Source organism: Arachis hypogaea, chromosome 3 (genome assembly GCF_003086295.3).
Source record: "Arachis hypogaea cultivar Tifrunner chromosome 3, arahy.Tifrunner.gnm2.J5K5, whole genome shotgun sequence".
NCBI lineage: Eukaryota > Viridiplantae > Streptophyta > Magnoliopsida > Fabales > Fabaceae > Arachis > Arachis hypogaea.
In genome coordinates this window covers 141,114,573-141,132,260 of record NC_092038.1, presented here as the reverse complement: position 1 = coordinate 141,132,260, position 17,688 = coordinate 141,114,573, and the positions used below count along the sequence as shown (strand labels likewise).

Sequence of the window (17,688 nt, the reverse complement as noted above, 5' to 3'; positions counted from 1 at the left end):
TCATTATTATCCTTTTTTTCTTATTTATCTTGTTCTTCTTAAGTTTCTTCTTGCTTTACCTCTTAATAAGAATAATAAAAAAAAAAAATCAAATCAAGAAGAATAAAAAATACATAATACTGCAAAATTACTAGAAAGATGATAAACTTTCATTCGTTCAACTAAAAAAAGAATTAAATAATGAAAATAAAAAAAGTAAAAAAATACAGCATTAAAAAAGATATTTTTGTGCTTTTGTAACAAAATTTCAGTGTAAAAACTAAGAAATTTATGTGTATTTATTAACAAATTTCGATGTATTTTTATTCTAATAAGTTCTGCATAATTTAAAATTTTTCTTTTTTTCTTTTTTTTCTTTCATTTTTTTATAATTATTTTTGTTTCACTCTTTTAAGAGAAATAAAAAAAATAAATGCTGTAAAATTATTAGAAATAAGAAGAGAAAAAAATACAATAATAATAGCAACAATAAAAAAACGACAATAAAAAAAATATACAAAAAGAAGAAAAAATACAAAAACAAAAAAAGATATGTTCATATTAGTAAAATACGTATGTACATCTTACGTATAATAAAAGTAATTTTTATTAGATTTAAGCTAACTTAATTAAATTTGATTGCGAAAAAGACTTGGACACCTAACAGGAGTGAATAAATAATGTAATGTATATGGTTTGGAGATGCTACAAAAATGTTTTAGCATCCCTCTCCCTTTCCATAGAGAAAATGAAATTTTTGGTTGATATTTGATTTTGACTTTTCTTTCTCAATATGAAGAGAGTCAAGGAGGCGTCACCTGGTCAATATGAACACACTCGCTTCTGTTCTCTGTTCTCTCTTCTCCATTGTCCATACATATTTATGAGCTTTTCTTTCTCTAAAAACCAAACTAATAATAAGACCCCAAAAAGAAAAAGAAAAAGAAAACTAATCACTAAGAACTAAGAAGTAATAACAACTCAGGTTTCGTATTCATCATTTCAAATCTCTCTTCCCTTCTTTTATATTCTCAAGCTCCCACTTCATCTCCATTTCCTCACAAACCCAATTTCCTGTTCACAAAAAAGATTGCAACTTTGCTTCCTTTGTTTCATGGGCTCATCTTTCGAATCATAGAATTCCGTCATGGACAAGGATAAGGACAAGTCGTCCCACAGTTTTCTTCATAATCTCATCAAACACATTAAATTCGGTTCCAATAAAGGTATTCCAACTAAATCCCAACCTCTTTTTTTCCCCCATTGATCTGAATTATATCTTCTTCTTGATGTGCTCTCGTCTGATTATACTAGGGTTGTGTTCTTCTTCTGTGTTGTTTTTTTTTTTTAATCAGAGCGAAGCAATGAAGCTGAAATAAAGCAAATGGCTGCGCAGGAGCAGAAGGTCTTTTCCTATGAAACGTTAGTTGCAGCTACCAAGAATTTCAGTGCTCTGAATAAGCTTGGTGAGGGAGGCTTTGGACCCGTTTATAAGGTGAGCCATAATCACCAATTTTGTTAGTGTTTCTTTTTGTCTTTGGTTGCAAGGGAAAATGGATGAGAGAATACTGAGAAAGCTTTCAATTGGTTAAAGTAAAGGTACATGTTTTCTGATCATGAATTCAGGAATAGGCTCTTCAATTTTGGAATTTTCACAAAGAATCACTTCTGATCCCTAGAATTTCTCATTTTCCCCCCTTTTTGGGAAGCCCCGCATAAAAAAGGTGGTTCCTTTTTGTTTTACACGGTAAAGAAAGAACATATAAAATCTAAGAACTTTTCTAAATAATCTGTTTTTGATTTTTCATCAAACTTTCATCACTTGCAGGGGAAGCTGAGTGACGGGAGAGAGGTTGCAGTAAAAAAGCTATCACACACTTCAAATCAAGGGAAGAAAGAGTTCATGAATGAGGCCAAATTATTGGCTCGTGTACAGCACCGGAATGTGGTGAATTTGTTGGGCTATTGTGCCCATGGCGGAGAGAAGCTTCTTGTCTATGAGTATGTTCCTCATGAGAGCCTTGACAAGCTTCTGTTCAGTAAGTACTTCCCCCTTCCATTATTACCAATCCTTATTCTCTTCAATGAAATCACATGGAAGGAAGAACACCATTCATATTTTCCTAAGAGGATCTATGTAGTTAGGATTGCTTGTGGAACATGTTTTCTGTTTTTGTTACTTGTTGGATACACAATACTAATAAAATAAGCGTTTCAAATTAATTTGGTTTTTATAATTGATAGTCTGAACTAAGATAATTGGTGGTTTTCATTCAACCCAAAATTTCATTTTCTTCAGCTGACTTTGGAATGCGAATTTCCATATTTACCCTTTTTCCTAGTGTTAAAAGTTTCAAACCAATTTTGCTTATAATAAGCTGCTCCATCTTCTTCCCCTCCATTTTTTAATGCAGAGGTCCTGACTTTTCAGCTATACCAACAACGTGGACGATTAAAATGTAAAATTAGTTTTCTATTGTGATAGTGACTGCACTCAGGACTGACTTTGATATCAAATAAATAAACTTCATCCTTAAATTGGCTTGTGTAGTCAAAGAGATTGTTTCAAAACTCCTCCTTAGCAAAGCCATGACAAATCCTTAATTATCTCTGATGAACCTTCCTAATCAGCTTCTTTTTTCCTTTTCAATGATGGTGCTTAACCATTTATGGCTTCCCATTATAAGAAGGACAAAGTGAAACTTCCCAAACCCAAAAGCTTTCTAGTTTCTAGCATTCTTTTTGGGGTGGAAAAGCCATTCAAGACTCAAGGCAAAATAAATAAGTTGTGGGGTCAATCCTTTCTCATTTTTCTCTCTCTCAAACCAACACAATGCATTTATAATTATATGGTCTATGTATTTGCAAATTGTTTTGCGATAGAAATAGAAAAATATTAGAAAATGTCTATATTCCAATATATTATTTCATTTTTTACTCACTAACAAATTAAGAGGTGGTGTAGATTGAGACAGATCTTGTTTCACTGTATTTATATTTCGTGTTATGAGACACTTATCAACAAAGAAAAAGAAACCATAAATTTGATTCATTAATCAGATCAATATTGTGAGAAGCATTTTTGTATGTTGTTGACTTGTTCCAAGAGAAAATATGAAGATAAAAAATTAAATTGAATGAATGAATACAGAGGTGCACAAGAGGGGGGAGCTAGATTGGAAAAGGAGGCTGGGGATAATAACAGGGGTGGCAAAGGGGTTGCTTTATCTTCACGAAGACTGTCACCATTGCATCATCCACCGCGACATCAAGGCCAGTAACATCTTGCTCGATGACAAATGGCAGCCGAAGATCGCAGACTTTGGCATGGCCCGTCTCTTCCCCGAAGATCAGAGCCAGGTCAATACTCGTGTCGCTGGAACCAAGTAAGTCTAACCACAACTCTTTCGTCCCTTGTACATCAACACCATATTGAAGTCAAATATCAAAACTAGTACTATGACTAAGTATGCATATATTTTTCTCCTAAGGTTATAGAACATAATTAGATGTTTGTGTTTTGGTAGAGTCATAATAATTTGGTGATAATATCACAGTGGTTATATGGCACCTGAGTACGTAATGCATGGACAGCTGTCCGCCAAGGCTGATGTATTTAGCTATGGAGTGTTGGTGTTGGAGTTGATCAGTGGCCAACGAAACTCTAACTTTAATTTGGATGTGGATGCACAGAATCTACTTGATTGGGTAACTAACAATTGATGCCTCATTCTCCTTCACTTATATTTTCTCACGGTTTAGGTATTGTGTATCCTTTTCTTAATCACCAAACTATATAAAAACAATAATAATCAATAAACACAGGTAGACGTTTCTTGACTTTTCAATAGAGTTTTGGAGATCTTTCGTTATTTTAAAATTATTTAGTTAATTCAATAACATTGATTCGGAGATTGACTCATAACCCCATCACCAATCACCATCACATCTTTTCTAAAAAGAATTTAAACCAAACCCCAACGCCACAAACTGCTCCCTTACCTCATGGATACATAATCTGATTCCATCTAGAATCGTTGATAATAAAGCTACTTTATTCATAAATACTGTAGTTAAGATTGACATTAATAAATATTATATTAAACTACAGAATGTTGGGAGTAAAAGAGGGGGGGGGGGGGGGGGAATCGCAGCTCTGCTATGATGTATTATCTCATTCTAGAAAACATGAAAGAAAAAGAAGTTATGATCGATTGGTTGTAAGGTTACCCCAAGAGAAAGGAAATAGTGACACTACTACATGCTAAATTCACAAATTTATTTCAGTCACAAAGCAATAAGGGATATCTAAAAATGAATTAGAATTTGCATAACAACTCTAAATGATGTCTATTTTGTGTCTGATTCTAGACATACAAGCTGCACAAGAAGGGGAGGAACTTGGAAATTGTGGATTCCGTGTTAGCATCCACAATGGAAGCAGAACAAGTAGCAATGTGCATTCAGCTTGGTCTGCTGTGTACTCAGGGCGACCCAAAGCTACGACCCGACATGAGGCGCGTTGTGGTAATGCTGTCTAGGAAGCCAGGCCACATGGAAGAACCTACCAGACCGGGTGTGCCTGGTTCCAGATACAGGAGACGACCCAGGCAGCATACTGGATTGTCCTCCGCCACTCCTGGTACCTCCGGTGCCTCGGATTCTCAGACTTCTGATTCAAGTAGCAACACAACCAGTGTTACTGCTACTAGTGCTACTACTCCAACTGCAACTAGAACAAGAACAAGAACAAACTCGGGAGTTGCGGAATCATCGGACTCAAGAGGGAAACGACCAATGGAGGAGGGTTAGACTAAATGTGTTCTTTATGGTGTCATTGGGGTCAATCATGATTTTGTTATTCATTTTGTAAAATATGAGTTGGTGATATGATAAAGCAGTTAGAATGTAAATAGGATAACTGGATAAGGATAGGTTGGAAATTGCGAGGTTGAATTGAAATATTCATATCTTATTCTTTTATATATATTAAAATGAGGAAATTAGCCACAACAAACTGATACATACTTTTGGGGGAGAGGGGGTCATGATCTTGTTCTTGATACGTTTATGTTTATAACAAGTGCCGTGCACCTTAATGGCTGCTGAAAAAATGTCGAACTAAACATCAAAATATAGTTGGCTAGTTGGTATATGCCCTGTAATGACTACTGAAACATCAAATAATGCAACATTCATCTTTTTTTTTTTTTAATCGTGATATTTTATGGTTTTAAGTTTTAACTGATGACGCTTTGACTTTGTTAATAGTTATATTAGAGGCACTGACAATAAAGTAAATTTTGATAAGTCTATGCAATATTGCAATAATATTTCCTTGAAATAAAAAACATGGTTACATTATACTCGCATGAATTCTTAACAAATTAAATTAAATAAAAAGAAGAAGAAGAAAAGACAGTGAAAGTGAAACCCTAGACACCGCCATGAGACGCACCCTTCTCCGAAGTGCTTCCCTCTTCTCTCGCAACCTTCTCCTCCGCCCCCCTCCTCCTTCTTCTTCCTCCACGACCTCACTCCCCTCTCCTTTCGCCGCCGCAACCCGCCCCCGACTCAGGCTCTTCTCCTCCGACACCAACGACTCCTCCAATGAAACCAAAAACGACGCCGCCCTCGATATCAAGGACGTCAGCAACAAAGGTACACAAAGCCCCCTTTCAATCATTTCCCTCTCTAAATCCACCAAATGAATCTGTATATTTATGCATTCTTTTCGGTTCTGGCAGAGCTGAAAGAGTTGATGGTGAGTTACTTCAAGGGCGATAACCAGGTTCTTCCGTCCATCATGGAGGCAATCATGCTGCGGAAGCTCTCCGGGAAGCACGAGGACACCGACGACGAGCTCATGGACAGCCTTCGTATGGAGCCCATCGATGACGTCGATGACCAGGATTTCGAGGACGATTTCGAGGACCTAGTGGAGACTGATGAGGAGATCGATGACCTCTACAATGCCAGGGATATCGTCATGAAGAGGATGGTCAAGGATGAGTTCTTCAACATGGACGAGAAGAAGTGGGATGAGATCGTTGAGGATGGGGTCAAGCATGGCATCCTTAGGGACACCAAGGAGTGTGAAGAGATTCTCGAGGATATGCTCAGCTGGGACAAACTTCTCCCCGGTATGCCGCCGATTCTTGTTTAGAAATTGTGCTGATTAATACATCATTCATTCTCTCTAGTGCTCTAAAAATTATTAAGAGTATGAGGGAGTTTAGTGTGCAGTGTTAATTACATTCAGGGCTATTATAAATAGGTTGGTAATAAGTAATAACTCCAATGTGCAGTGTGAAAGGCAATAATTCTGTAGGCACCAATTCTTATTTTCTTGCTTGTGCCTTTTCTGTTATTATCTTTGCATTTTTTGAGTTAAAATTTAGTTTTCAAATTCGACATTGGGTGGCTTATGTTTGCTGATTATGCTGCTTTTTCATTTCTCGTTTTGGTGTGAAATTTTATATAGATGAGATAAAAAAGAAGGTGGAAATAAAATTTAATGAGCTTGGGGACATGTGTGAGAGAGGAGAGCTGGAACCCGAAGAAGCTTATGAACAGTTTAAGAAGTTTGAGGATGAGATGGTTGCGGAGTACATGAAGATAATGGAAAAACAGGAGGCCGCAAATTTCGATGGTACAGCTGTGCCAGACAAGAAAAAGGATTTAGATGACCCACCTGGCGAAGGCCCAATTCTCCGGTGGCAGACACGGGTAGTCTTTGCACCTGGTGGTGATGCTTGGCATCCAAAGAACAGGAAAGTGAAACTATCTGTAACTGTGAAGGAGCTCGGACTCTCAAAGTACCAGTTTCGCCGGCTGAGAGAATTGGTAGGGAAACGATATCATCCAGGAAAAGACGAGCTTACAATTACCAGCGAGAGGTAAAGTGTTATACCTATAATTTTCATTCATAGACTATTTCGTTCAATTTTGTGATTTGTGTATGGAATCCTTTCTGTATTTTGAAGGTTTGAACATCGGGAAGAAAACAGAAAGGACTGCTTAAGAACTCTTCTCAATCTCATTGAGGAGGCTGGCAAAGCTAACAAACTGGTGGATGATGCACGGGCTTCATACGTGAAGGGAAGGCTCCAAGCCAATCCTGCTTTCATGGAGAGGTTGCGAGCGAAGTCGATCAAGAGATTGCAAGAATCTAATCAGGTGCCTGCTTGAGGTTCTTCAGGTCTGATGTACGAATTTCGGACCCACCTTTCACCCGCCTTAATTTGTTACTGCTCCCATTCTACTTACTTCTGTGATTATGATCTTTCCTTTTTACACCAGAGTTATATTGTGAGCCAAAGTTGCGGCAATAGCCTTTTCCGCATGGTGGGCTGAGGTTGTAACATTTGATTCTCCAAGTACGCCATAACGGTGGGAGATTCAGTGCAGTGAGCTGTTCTTTAGTCGTATCTTTGATATTTAGAGATAGGCATCGCCGATAAGTTACCTTTAGCAGGTGTTGTATGCTAAGTAATTGATTTTTATCATGCTTCAAAGTTTTGTTTGCTTTTTCACCAATAAAATGTTTTTGTGTAAATAAATACAACTGACGGTCACTTGGATACTGACTAAAAATTACTTAGTAGCTGTTCAATTATTTGAATTGCACAATGAATACCTAAACTAAAAGTGTTACTCGAAAAGAAGAATAATTTGGCAAAGATTATCAGTGCTAGCTTTGTTTCTGTAGAAGCCATTGGGACATTGATTGGTGGTTGCCGAAGCGCAATGGATAGTCAATACCAAGGCTAAATGCAAACAGAATTTGACTTGGTTTACTTTTAAACGCCTTTTTCTACGGTTTAGATCCGATCAAGTTACTGGGAATTCAAGTGCACCAAACCTTGATTAGGGAACATGAATAAATCATGAATGAATAAAAAACAGCAGCAGCAGGTGACCAATCTTTTACCGTTCCGTTCAAGGCGCTCAATATTGCAATAATATTTTATTTTTTGAAAAAGCACCTGTGATATCTAAACATATCGCCATCGCTTATGACTTCGGATCACATAGTAACTGAGCAATCATTTGAGTTCGTGTCTATTACTTGGGATGGCCGACATTGACCTAAACATCACTGACTCATTTTGAACGAAGTCCCTAATCTCTTATGTTGAATTGTTTTTAATGCACTCTTCCAAAAGCAGCTGGTGTGAAATGTGGAAATAGGGAGCATAAAATAAGACAAACGAAACATTATTTCTTGAGAAGCATGACGGAAAGCCTGCCAATGGTAACCTTTGTTCATATTCTAGCATGCGCTCTCCTCAGCAACCATGTTGGAGATGCGTGGTTAAACCTTGTTGAGTTTCTGTTAGTTGTTGAATGTTGTGTGATTTGTGTCTGTTTCGCGTGAGGACATGATACACAATGTATAGTTGTATGTTCTGACAAAAGCAGGATTATAGAATGGGATGTTTCCGGAGCATTCTTTATATTTTGACATTGATTCAGGTGATATTTTTGATGACGTTAAACCAAATTGTGTATGAACTATGAACTATGAAGCCAAAACAAGAGTAGAGTCGTAGGCTTTAGATGTATCGATATTAAAACATGGTGTATTATCATATCTAAAATGGAAATCTTCGCGCTTACAAATCCGAGTGGGCTTTAAATTTCTAAAGTAAAACGTGGTGGTTCTTCATAGGATTTGTTACTGTCTTTGAAATAAGTAAAAATACGTTGTCAAGAATGGGATTCGAACCCATGCCCTTTCGGACCAGTACCTGAAACTGGCGCCTTAGACCAACTCGGCCATCTTGACTTACAACATAATTCTGGCAACTTTTTTTTAATAACGGTATTTTTATATATTTTTTTTCCCTCTTCGGTTAACTGTTATCATAACTTGGAATGGGTGTTTGGACCATAAATGCCAAAAGTTCTTCATATTTCCCTACACGGTGGTATCAGCAGTATACACCAAGATTAATTTCTTCATTTCTTGGAAACCCCCCAACCCCAAAAAATTGATATTAATTTAACTCAGCATTTATATATAGTCAGATAACTACTTTGGACAAAAGAAGGAAAAAAACAAAGCACATTGTTAGCTTGACTTTTATAGGTTTGATGCATTGCACTGACACGTAACAGTTAACACCTTTCAATATTGGTACAAAAGTTGGGCCTAAAACGTGTCTCTATTATACAGTTGATTAGCATAAGCAATAACTCAAATAAGATAGTCTCCCCATACTCAATTAAGAGGTTGCGGGTTCGAGTCTCCATACAAAGTAAAACCAAGTTGAGTTGGTCTAGTGGTTAGCTCACTAGTCTGCTTAAGCAAGTGTCGGGGGTTCGAATCCCGCCTTGTGCATGCAGCAACTCATTGGCCAGCGGCAAACCCTTAAATGGAGCTCAGTACCGCGACGGATTAGTCCTTAGCCTGTCGAGTTGGGGGATACCGTGGAAAACCAAAAAAAAAAAAAAGCATAATAATTGAAGGAGTTTTGCTCTAGAAAAAGTATAAATGTGATTACTGGACCTTAGTGCTCCATTGTTCTCGTCATGAAATTAAAAATTATGGTAGTGGAAACTAATTAGTATGGCTTGCAGTTTTTCACACACAAATCATGTGATGCGAGTCTAAATGGTTAGTACTTTAATTCCAACTAGAGTTTAAAATTGGCACACATGTTTTAATTGCCACTCTCATAAATAAGCTTAACGAATAAAGACATTTATTTTTATACTTGGGAAGCGGCAACTAGTTCAATGTTTTTCACTTTAACTGGAGACTTAAATAAATGAGGACTAAATATGGTTATTGTTAGTTGATCTTGGAAACTGCGACAGTGTTGTGATCCTAGTCCCTTACATTATTCTTAAGGGAATTTCTATATACATATATGGATACATAACAACACTATACATGAGAATGATGATGACATTTTTTGATCCAGTTTATAAAGTATGGTCGGATTGTAATTTTATTTGATCTTCTTTTCCTTGACCGGTCCTCTGGGAATTTTGTTCAGATATGTCTTCTGAAACCTTCTATATTTCCTCCTAATATCTATCATGATATGTTCAGCCAAATTCCTAATTTCTTCCTCATATCTATCATATACAATTGGCAGTGTTTGGATGCAGATAGAACCTTGTGAATCATAAACATGAAAAGACAAAAATTAATGCACTTATTCTGCAGTATCAAATATCTTGACAAAGAAACCAAGTGTAGGAGTTGAGTTCTAACCAATGTATAGCAGATTGATAAAGCTGAAGTAGTTTCCAATTTCTGATAATATATAGAGGGAGATGATAATCTGAAAATTTTATTTACAAGTTAGATATTTAATTTGGTTTTGGTTAAGAATTCAAGTGCATAAAAGGATAATCATTATTAGCATACTAGAAGAAATCGTGGTAGGTCTGTTCCACATGAAATGTGGAAGAGCACTTGTAATAGCTGGTAAAATCTTCTCTGCAAATTGAAAGCTAGATCTTCAAAGAAAGAATCTTTCAAAATAGTTTCCGGAATCTTGGGACCGTTCCTGTGTATCACCACGTGCCAGATATATCAGTTTTTTAACATGGAAAAGTCTAGGGGACCAGCAACTTTGTTAAATTCTGGCCAGCATGTAACCAGCAAAGAAAAGTGAGCCATTGGATGAAATCTCACACCAATCTTACATCATTAAAACTATCTTGATAGCTATTTGATAGCTACAAATCACAAAAATTGCTTACCCTAGCATTCTTCTTTTAACATATTAATTTTTAAATTATTTGGAGACATTATATAAAAGTAATGCTCTATAACTATAACTAGTGAAATTAATGAAGATCAATTTATTGTTGAGTAATAAAGTAGTCCTCAAATTTACAGTTTTCATTATCTTAGTTCTTTAGATTTAAAATTATTTATACTGGTCTCTGAAATTCATTTTTAGAACTATATTGGTTTCTGAATTTTTTTTAGTACTGAATCAACGAACTAAGTGATAAGTTGGCTCTGACTTGCCACGTTCGACATTAGCATCATTTTATTTTGTCACTTAAACAAGGCAAAAACGAAAAGAGAAAAAAGAGTTTATATAATGTGCAAATCATTATATCTCCATTCTCCAAAACAACTTTGCTTTTGCCTTAGTTAAGAACTATAACGAAAAATGTCATTTAGTCATGTGTCTAGTGTGGCAAGTCAAAACTAGCTCAGCATTTTGTTTATTGATTCAACGTCGAAAAGAGTCTAAGAATTGATATTGATGCCTGAAGCTGGATCTCGGAATCATCAGTATAGCAAATTTTGAATATGAAAGACTAAAATAGTGAAAGTTGTGAATCTCAGAGACCACTATAAGAATTTAGTCTGATATATACTATGACTCAAGTCAAAATGGTTACCATTTAAAGATATCAGCAACCGTGGACCATATGTAGAGTACTAGCATTGTGGTGATGGAAATGTGAGAAATAAGTGTCACGAAATTGTACTCAACAACCTCAAACAGAAACCAAATAGCTGTAATCCCAACCAAAATTGCAGCTGATACATTTCTATCTTTCCATAATAACACATCTGCCACTGAAAATTCAGCAACCAAATAATATAATCAATTCATTCAACTACAAGAAATAATTAGAAAAAAAAAGATTAATTACTTTTGCATCTCACATGACACAGGTGAAAACAGTAAAACACACATGGCTTTGTAATATTTTATTATCAATTATGAAGCGTGTACTTTTTTATCCCTTTCCTTTTGTTTCTTATTATTATATTCTCCAACATGAATCAAAAGTAACAAGTACCTTTTCCTCCTCCAAGAACTTCATGTATTGATTTTCCATGGGGAAAGATCTTTGACTGTGTTGTGATAATTTCATTATCAGAATCAGAGGATGTATTGTGCGCCATATTTGCTTGTTAGAAAGAAGATATTGCTCTATTGTGCTGCCATTGTTATTTTATACTATTCTGGCATGCACATTAGTAAGTAATTATTCTATTCTCGTTATTGAAGGAAGGTATGAATTAGGTTTGAGGTTAAACTTGGATACCTTGAATCTTAGATGAGACTACTACTTTGGCATGCAATTCTTATGGATTTGTCATGTAATCCATGCCAAGTATATGCTACTGTATATATATTATTAGTTTATTACAATCCAATGCTATTTAATTAATTTTTTAAAAAAATATATGAAAAATGATTGGATAAGAGCATGTTTGGAAAACAGGAAAAGAAAAAGACAGAGCACAATAGCATCGTTTGATTCATGTAGCCGACTCCACTTAGTGAGACAAGGCTTTGTTGTTGTTGTTGTTGTTTTGCTCAAAAAACAACTTATAAGCAAAAATATTGTTTTTGAATTATAATAATTTTTTTACCAAGTTAATCACAATTATCAAATATCAAATAATATAAATAAATATTTTATACATATTTTTGTAATTATATCATTTAAAAATAATTTCTTTTTTTTCATACATTCCAAATATAATGATTGATTGTCACATATAATCGATTATTCTAAAAAGCGATTATGTAAACAAGAATTATTTAAATAAGTTTAATTTATTTATCCTATGTTACTAACCATCACTCTTTTTCTTTTTACAGTATTTCGTTTTTTTTTTATTATTGATCAGGGTATATGAATCCAGTTTGTTTAGAAAGTGTGAAGAGAAGAAAGATAAGAGAGACAGGTGTTGTGTTTGTTGGCTCAGCTTATGAATACTTCTTGTGAATCAACTAAATCAATGAATATTCTAACTTCTAAAGACATTCCATTACTAATGTAATATAGAATCTTAAAACATTTACCGGGACTTGGTTAAAATCTTAAAATATATGTGTATAGTATAGAGTCTTAATTTTAATTATTTAAATGTAAAGATAAAAAACTAATAAAAAATAAGTGAATTATATATCTGTTGTACATAAATTTATCATCATTATTATTTATTAGAATAATTATTTTAGAAAAAGTAAGAAGAATAAAACTATTATTTTGGGCTTTAAAATGCTATTTTGAAATAATATTTCTAAAAAAATATATCATATTTTCATCCTCATAAAATCAATATTGGCTATATAAAATTCACCAAAAATAGAGATAAAAGCAATAAATAATTTTAGATATCAGATTTTACATAAATAAAATTGTTATGTCATTCAAATTTGATAATTTTAGTTAAGCTAATTTTTTTTTGGTGGATGATGTAAAAAAAAAAATTTCTTAGAAAATTGGAATTATCCTCTTTAGTCTTTTGTATGCATTTTGCAAATAATTTTCTAAATATTACAAATAAACTAGATTTAGATCCGTACAATGTGTGAAAAACTAATGTTATAAATTTTTTGTATAAAATTTTTTTATATCTAAAATTATAATAGAGGAATTTTGAGTTTTATAATTAGTTATAAAATAATTTATGTAGCTATTAAAACAGATATAATAAATTTTATAATATATTACATTAGTAATATATAATGAAAACTAATTAGATCAATTTATACTTTATATATATTGAAGTATTTGCTTAAGTAGTATTTTCAACTCTTAAAATAAAGAGTTATATCATAATAAATTAATTTGAGAGTAAAATTTCACCTCCGACTTCTGACTATTTACATATATGACAATCCGCCCTCTACCATTTGATAGGACATATTGCTCCCTATACACTCATCAAAATGCATGTGTTTTGCGACAAAGATAAAACTGTATGTTTCAACTTGTGAATGTTAACCTCCCTTCTACGCAGAAACTTTCTCATTTCTCTCCTCTATTGTCACTCACAATCACGAAAAACCATAAACAAACCACACTTAAATTTTGTTAACTTCAAATATTTAGTGAAGATGCTTAAAGGTCTGGGTACAAATGCCAACTAATAAGCAAAACAACAGCATGTATCATGTCTCCAAAATAATGCTTTGAATTATATGATTAGTGGATATAGTCATTGCCTTATATATCTTGGTAGAATTGTCTCACTAGTAAATTGTTAGAGATTTATGAGTCTCCTGAATAGATGGATAGAGGTTTATATGTCTACAATTAGCCCCTTGTTAGTTTTACTCTTCCACAATTAGAGAACTAAAGAATTTATAATACAAAAGAAAAAAAAATAGAAGCCTATCTTAAAATAACTACAACTAAAGAAAAATATATTCGAGTTTTGTTTTGTTCCAAATTCAAAGAGAATAAAATACCTCCATGAACGGTGATTCGTAGCTAAAGATTGCTTTGAGCTCATGATTCTTTCTTAAGGTGGGAGAAAGTGAGGATTTAAAAGCTATGCTCAAAATGGGAAAAGATGATGTAGTAAATGTTCTCTCCCCAAAACGCATGCATTTTGATGATGCGACAGGGGGTTAAATTGTCCCATCCAATTTGTTCTTTGACACCTTGACAATAAACGATACATGCAATATTTTTCTATTAAGAATTCACAGAATAACAGAGAGAGCAAATCATCTAATAGATCAATTGGTTAGGAGTTGCAACGACATTTTAATTTTATGAGGGGCCGGATTGTCATATGTGTAAATAGTTAGGGGAGGGGTAGGGTTTTACTCTAAATTTTGTAGTATAATAAAATATAGTTCTATCAATCTAGAGTGCGTGCGTATATGCGTGTGTGGGTGGCTTAAGTTTTTGGCCAATTCTATGGTGCCTTTTGTTTGGTGTCTAACTTTTACCTAAACCCGAATGGAATGTCCGCGTCGCATGTGTGCTCGCGTATGCGAGTTCTGCAGAATGACTAAAAATTGTTAAATGTTGCAGAATCCACCTTTACACACCAAACTTCCGACGCGCATAACTTTTCTGTTAGAAATTATTTTTAGTCCGTTTTTCGAACGGCGTAAACTTTACGGATCCAACTTTCATATGAAATACATTTGAAAAGGTTAGGGGGTCCGAAAGTCAAGTTATGGCTCATCGAAGTTCGATCAAAAATCAATTTTTCTCAACAAATCTCAAACTTCGTTTACTTCCACCAAATCACAATTTCCTACCAATCTTTCACAACTATACACAGCACTAACACATACCAAACCACACCTCAACAATTCATTTTCATATCATGACGTCCCATTCCACAAAATCATCAAGTCCAACTCCAACAATTACATTCAATACACATTATTCCTCAATATACCAACAATAATAATTCATGTTCATTAATCTCACTACAACATCAATCATCAATGTATCATTATAGTTCATTAAAGTCATCCCCTCATCAACCATACACCACAGTCATACTTTTCACCAACATACCAAATATCCACGTCAATCCAACCCATAGTACATCAACTAAAATCACTAAATAGGCATCAAACACACAATTTATCTTATCCTAAGTCGTCTAGCCTAAGTTTTCACGACACATTAATATTATATACGAGAAACCAAAACCATTTCTTGACCGATTTTTTCCTACGCCAAAGATAACCCAAATTAGCAAAATGACAAGCCTCCACCACCGAATTTCAGCACCCAAAGCTCAACCAAGCTTCCAATCTCCTCAATTGTGTTTCAAATTCACATATACACAACCTAATATATATTACCACATTCATATACACAAGCTTAATGCTCAACCATAATTAATCAAAGAATTCACTAGGGTTTGAGGATTTTTCCCTTACCTGTGCCTCAATTCAACAAAAACTTGCTAATTCCTTAAACTAATTGGACCCTAAAACATCAAAGAATAAAAAATCTCAACACCTATAACATAGGATTTTTTTTTCAAAATTAGAAAAAAGAGAATTGAAATTGAAAATGTGACATCCTTACCGAATTGATTACTGAATTTTGTAGAGCTCGATGCGTGGACGCGTGACCGCAAACGGTGCAGCGATCGGAGTTCTAGATTGAGAGATATATGGATTTGAGTGAAGGGTTAGGGTTTGGGAATTTTCTTCTCTTCCCTTATGTTTTCTAATGTGAAACAGCAATGAGAATGAGCTGAAGCTCATATGGTTAAGTGGATTGGTTGGGCCTTTGGGCCTGGTTCGGCCTGTTCGGCCCAATTTTGAGACAAAACCTTTAAAAATAGTGTCAAAATTCATGTTTTAATTAATTCTACCTCATTAATTTATAAAATTCTATTTTCTATTTTTTATTAATAATTAATTTATTGGCTAATTATTCGTTAATTATGCGGGGTTTACAATCCGCAAGTAGAGTCGGATACTCGCGAATTAAAAATTGGTATGGTTAGAGTTGGGATATTCTCAACCTGCGATTAGAATAGAGTTGAGTTTATATAAAAATCTCAACCTCTCAGTAGAATTAGAGTTGGATCCAAACCCTACCATACCCTACCCATTGCCACCCATAGTAATAGAATAAGCAGAAGAAATGTCATTTTTTAATTGCAAAAAATAATCATATTAAATAACCAACTGGGATGTACACAAACAAAAAAAATTTAAAATAAATTGAAAAAAAAATATCTAAAATTAAAAGAAAAGAAACACCTAAATCATTATAAAAAGAATATCCAAAACCTAACAAAAAGAAACCTTCGAAAACGTAATTAAAAAAAATATTTAAAATTATTGTACAACTTTTAAAGACGATCTGAAAAAAAAACACGTAGAGGGAGAGACGCAGAAGGAGAGACGGTGCAGAGGAAAAAACACAGAAAAAGAGGAAAAGAGAGGTGAAAGAAAGTACAAGGGCTCATGTTTAAATTAATTTTTGAAATTTTAAAATTAGGATTTTTTTAAAAATTAACTACTTAGTTACGTATAGATTTAATTTCTTAGACTTTTTCTGCAAACAAATATGAATATCAATTTTACATAAATAGATAGATTAAATTAAACACAATAACTCTATCAGGTGCATTTTATCAAATTGGCATTCTCTCTTAAGAGGATTGGGTTTGCTTTCCATCCAACATGATTCGGAAATGGGCCCTTCAATTTGAAAAGAGTAATAAGAAAAAACCGGTTTTTTATTAGTCAATATAAGTTATTTTTTAAAAAATTAAATTGAAAAGAGTTAGCTCTCTAATCAAAATATTTGTAAAATATACAAATTGTTTACTATTTTTTTTTACTGAAAATATGGAGACTCAAATCCGCAACCTCTTAATTGAGTATGGGGAGACTATGCCATTTGAGTTATTGCTTCTTACCTACAAATTGTTTACTATTGATAAATGATTTTAGAGAAATTATATTCATTTTTGGACTGTATCACAGATATCAGAGATTAATGTGAGTAAAGCTTATATACCTTTATGTTGTACAAGATATTGATGTGAACCCTACGTTTTAATCATGGTATCATTTGGACTGTGGAGATAATCCATATGAGAATGTATATGGACGATAAAATTGGTTAAGAGGGCAACACCAACGTTGTATTTCATGGACACTCCCTGACCCTTGGTCCTGTCCTTTGGCAGTGCAAAGAGGCAGATTATTGGAAATATGATACTCAGTGAATTATTATCATTCGTGTTTCGTACTGCTTAGTCAATTTTAAACCAATATATAATTGCAAAGGAAATAATTCGAAGTTAATGTCATCATTGTAATATTCACTAATTATTTGAGTTTTGGTGAAAGTGACAAGTGCTTTTACAAAAGAATAATTATAGATCCAACAAGAAGCAAGTGGACAAAGTTTGGGTAAGTAGACTACACTTAATTAACAATTAACACCGGGAATCTTTTTGGTATAATAAGGGCATTGATA

At 34.0% G+C, this 17,688-nt stretch overlaps 3 protein-coding genes and 1 non-coding gene across 6 annotated transcripts; 2 read left to right on the top strand and 2 right to left on the bottom strand.

The window, feature by feature from the left end:
• The first annotated feature begins 666 nt into the window (after window positions 1-666).
• Window positions 667-4,996, top strand: LOC112734745 (cysteine-rich receptor-like protein kinase 43). Its single transcript, XM_025784193.3, has 6 exons — window positions 667-1,205; window positions 1,335-1,474; window positions 1,808-2,018; window positions 3,131-3,365; window positions 3,537-3,687; window positions 4,351-4,996. The coding sequence occupies exons 1-6, from the start codon at window positions 1,127-1,129 to the stop codon at window positions 4,789-4,791; spliced, it is 1,257 nt and encodes a 418-aa protein (XP_025639978.1). The 5' UTR covers window positions 667-1,126; the 3' UTR covers window positions 4,792-4,996.
• Window positions 4,997-5,206: 210 nt separating this feature from the next.
• LOC112734746 (uncharacterized) lies at window positions 5,207-7,575 on the top strand. Of its 3 annotated transcripts, none has more exons than XM_025784196.2 (5): window positions 5,207-5,640; window positions 5,727-6,122; window positions 6,464-6,878; window positions 6,966-7,180; window positions 7,282-7,575. In XM_025784196.2, the coding sequence occupies exons 1-4, from the start codon at window positions 5,427-5,429 to the stop codon at window positions 7,168-7,170; spliced, it is 1,230 nt and encodes a 409-aa protein (XP_025639981.1). In that variant the 5' UTR covers window positions 5,207-5,426; the 3' UTR covers window positions 7,171-7,180; window positions 7,282-7,575. The 3 variants fall into 3 exon arrangements, with proteins under 3 accessions (XP_025639981.1, XP_025639980.1, XP_025639979.1); XM_025784195.2 differs by having other exon boundaries at window positions 6,966-7,187; XM_025784194.2 differs by having other exon boundaries at window positions 6,966-7,575.
• A 1,114-nt stretch (window positions 7,576-8,689) lies between these two features.
• Window positions 8,690-8,770, bottom strand: TRNAL-CAG (transfer RNA leucine (anticodon CAG)). The gene has a single exon. It is a non-coding gene; the product is annotated as a tRNA-Leu (tRNA).
• An 897-nt stretch (window positions 8,771-9,667) lies between these two features.
• On the bottom strand, window positions 9,668-15,933 carry LOC112734742 (reticulon-like protein B9). The gene is made up of 6 exons (XM_025784191.3): window positions 15,772-15,933; window positions 11,767-14,717; window positions 11,359-11,539; window positions 10,364-10,505; window positions 10,208-10,277; window positions 9,668-10,108 (listed from the first exon to the last, which is right to left on the bottom strand). Exons 2-6 carry the CDS (start codon window positions 11,870-11,872, stop codon window positions 9,939-9,941), a joined length of 669 nt encoding a protein of 222 aa, XP_025639976.1. The 5' UTR covers window positions 11,873-14,717; window positions 15,772-15,933; the 3' UTR covers window positions 9,668-9,938.
• Window positions 15,934-17,688: the final 1,755 nt, after the last annotated feature.

What these genes read in the sequence shown, in the direction of transcription:
- LOC112734745 (XM_025784193.3), top strand. Translation starts at nt 1,127, where the DNA reads ATGGACAAGGATAAGGACAAGTCGTCCCACAGTTTTCTTCATAATCTC. An exon ending in CCTTGACAAGCTTCTGTTCA is followed by an intron (nt 2,019 to 3,130) that starts GTAAGTACTTCC and finishes GAATGAATACAG; the next exon opens with AGGTGCACAAGAGGGGGGAG. An exon ending in ACTCGTGTCGCTGGAACCAA is followed by an intron (nt 3,366 to 3,536) that starts GTAAGTCTAACC and finishes ATAATATCACAG; the next exon opens with TGGTTATATGGCACCTGAGT.
- LOC112734742 (XM_025784191.3), bottom strand. Translation starts at nt 11,872, where the DNA reads ATGGCGCACAATACATCCTCTGATTCTGATAATGAAATTATCACAACA. An exon ending in GTTGCTGATATCTTTAAATG is followed by an intron (nt 10,506 to 11,358) that starts GTAACCATTTTG and finishes GGTGATACACAG; the next exon opens with GAACGGTCCCAAGATTCCGG. An exon ending in TATCAATCTGCTATACATTG is followed by an intron (nt 10,109 to 10,207) that starts GTTAGAACTCAA and finishes ATGATTCACAAG; the next exon opens with GTTCTATCTGCATCCAAACA.
- LOC112734746 (XM_025784196.2), top strand. Translation starts at nt 5,427, where the DNA reads ATGAGACGCACCCTTCTCCGAAGTGCTTCCCTCTTCTCTCGCAACCTT. An exon ending in CAAGGACGTCAGCAACAAAG is followed by an intron (nt 5,641 to 5,726) that starts GTACACAAAGCC and finishes CGGTTCTGGCAG; the next exon opens with AGCTGAAAGAGTTGATGGTG. An exon ending in CTGGGACAAACTTCTCCCCG is followed by an intron (nt 6,123 to 6,463) that starts GTATGCCGCCGA and finishes AATTTTATATAG; the next exon opens with ATGAGATAAAAAAGAAGGTG.